At 32.4% G+C, this 2,672-nt stretch overlaps 1 protein-coding gene across 1 annotated transcript in view; it reads left to right on the top strand.

The window, feature by feature from the left end:
- Positions 1-2,672, top strand: part of LOC106884406 (integrin beta-2) — a 41,893-nt gene that overhangs the window by 20,339 nt on the left and 18,882 nt on the right. The window contains exon 7 of the mRNA XM_014935769.2: positions 2,224-2,291. Coding sequence (XP_014791255.1) covers positions 2,224-2,291 — 68 coding nt within the window. The remainder of the gene's footprint in view (positions 1-2,223; positions 2,292-2,672) is intronic.

Raw genomic sequence — 2,672 nt, 5'->3', positions numbered from 1 at the left:
ATCTTACTTGGCTTGCCGGGTCTTCTCACGCACAGCACATTTCCAAAGGTCTCGGTCAGTAGTCATCGCCTCGGTGAGGCCCAATGTACGAAGGTCTTGCCTCACCACCTCAGCCCAGGTCTTCCTGGGCCTACCTCTTCCACGGGTTCCCTCAACTGTTAGGGTGTGGCACTTTTTCACGCAGCTATCCTCCTCCATTCTCACCACATGTCCATACCAGCGCAATCGTCTCTCTTGCACGCCACAACTGATGCTTCTAATGTTCAGCTTTTCTCTAACATCAGAAAATGAGATTAATGTTGTGTTCTAATTCTGTAATTCTGTGCAGCCAGGATCCAGTAGAGAACATTGTGCTCATATTAGTGATTCAGTTGACAGCTTGTGTGGCTGTGTTTAGATGACAGCTATAAGGAGAAGGAGGCAGAGAAAGGGTGAGTGTAAGAATATAAGTGTCCCTGCTATGGTTGAATTTCAAATTAAAAACAGTTTGTTTGTTGCATTTTGTTGCTTGTTCATGCAGACAAGTCTGGTTGTAGAACAAGTGATGTTAAACTTAGTCTGACTTAACACATGATTGCACTGATCCTCTGCTCTCCTCTAGCTGTCTGTCCTCTCCATTTCTTTTTTTTTTTTTTTTTTTTTTTTTTTGCTGCTATCTTATTAGATATGTTTAACTTTGAGTTTGACTGATTAGCTCTCAACAACTTTTGACCCATTTCTAATTTTACTGGTATCAGTCAATAAGTTTGATATGCAGCAATTGAGCATCATTGGTTAAATTTTTCATGATGTCATCAATCAATTTGAAAGATCCTGCTTTTGATTATGAAAAATTTCCATTTGCAGAGAAAACAGCCAAGGTTCAAATTGAGCCAAAGATCTGCTACAAATGGAAGCAGCTAACCACAAGACACTTAACTTGTCTTTTGCTTGCACACTCAGTTCTAATAAATAATTTTCCTATCAGATATGTTCTGAAATTCCATTAACTTTGAGTTCTCTGACCAAAGCATTCAGTTCTATTAAACTCAACCTGAATATGGAATGAGCTGTATTAAATTGTAATAGAATAAATCAAATTTTACTAGAGGATAATCAATTACTATAGTAGGGCTACTAGGCAGTTTCTTATCTAATGAAGAACTCTTTCATAAACAGTCACATCTATCACCTCTCCTTATACATCAGAATATATGCTCTTTTACAAGCTGATGTGGAAGCTTTTGCACAGTTACTTTATCTGCTAGAAATAACAGCAAAATAATTTTCAAATCATACATTATTTACTCAATAAAGAAAGATTCGCTGAACAAGGTAGTCTCTGAAATTAAAATTTAAAAAAAAAAAGCAAAAATGAAAAACAGTGGAATGCCTTTTGATTATAGGTCTTCTTATGGTGACCTAAGGCAAAACAGCATCAAATAAAACAACAACAATAAAAGACCACTTTTGTTTGTCTTTTCATTAATGCAGTAAGCATCTGATTAAGAGTATTGCAGTTGTCACATAGTTCTACATTAATAAGCAGTCCTGCTTTTTTATGATAGTTTCTAACATAGACACAACGAAAGAACTTAGAGGTGGGGAGGAGCAAGTCAATCAAATTGCACCCAGCACTTGACTGCTATTTTATTGTTATCAACCTTGGGAAGAACTCAAAAGGTAAAGTGCTGCAAAAAATACCACTAGGCATTTTGTCTGACACTCAAACAGTTCTGTCAATTGACAACTCTTTAAAAAAATGCAATAAATTGACCATATCTGGCTTAAATACTTTACCTGTTTTATGTTCAAACTGGCTAGATCTGACCTCTCAGAACTACCCTACAATGTCATTCTAAAAATAAGCAAGCACATCATCAAAATTTTGAGATTACAAGATAATGTATGATAATTCAAAACAATTTGAATAAATAAGCATTACACTTAACAGAGTAAGCTGAATGCTAAAGGGTTAAAATAAGGATTTCTTCTAACATTGGCACAATGCCACAAATTTTTGGCAAATGTTAGAGTCATTTTAACTGACCATGGTTTTTGACCTCTCTTTATTTTACTATGAAATAAATAAATTCACAAATTAGTTTAACTGAACTTAAATTTATCTTTGAATTTTTGTTGAACTTGAACACTTAGAATTTTTCTTATGGTAACTAATAGAACAAGATTTCAACCAAAATTTGGTAGAAAATTTAATACTTCATTTTATATTCTTTTACAAAGGATATCAAATTATCTGTTAATGCACCAAAACCTTTAAAGGTAGTAATGAAAAGTGATTGTAATCAGAAGTAAGTATAATCTATTGTTCTCTTTTTTTTCTTGTTATTTGAAATCCTTGCAATTTTCACACACACACATCAATAAAAATATACTTATATATATATATATATATATATATATATAAAATATATAGTTTTAGGGAAAATAACCAAGTTTCAAGAACTCATCGACGAAAATCCACTATCACATAACCTTAAACTTTGTTCAAATTGTATTTAAAACGATAATATGTAAGCTGGTTTTTGTATATAATATACATGTTAGCATATATTATAATGGATGAATGGATGATTATGGAATGTTTATTATTTTAATATTTTTATATTTTTTATAATTTTTCTATCTTTATAAAATAAGTATTTCATATAAATTCATTTGGTACTTATTGT

Source organism: Octopus bimaculoides, chromosome 1, assembly GCF_001194135.2.
Source record: "Octopus bimaculoides isolate UCB-OBI-ISO-001 chromosome 1, ASM119413v2, whole genome shotgun sequence".
Classification (NCBI taxonomy): domain Eukaryota; kingdom Metazoa; phylum Mollusca; class Cephalopoda; order Octopoda; family Octopodidae; genus Octopus; species Octopus bimaculoides.
This window is presented reverse-complemented; position numbering and strand designations above follow the sequence as displayed.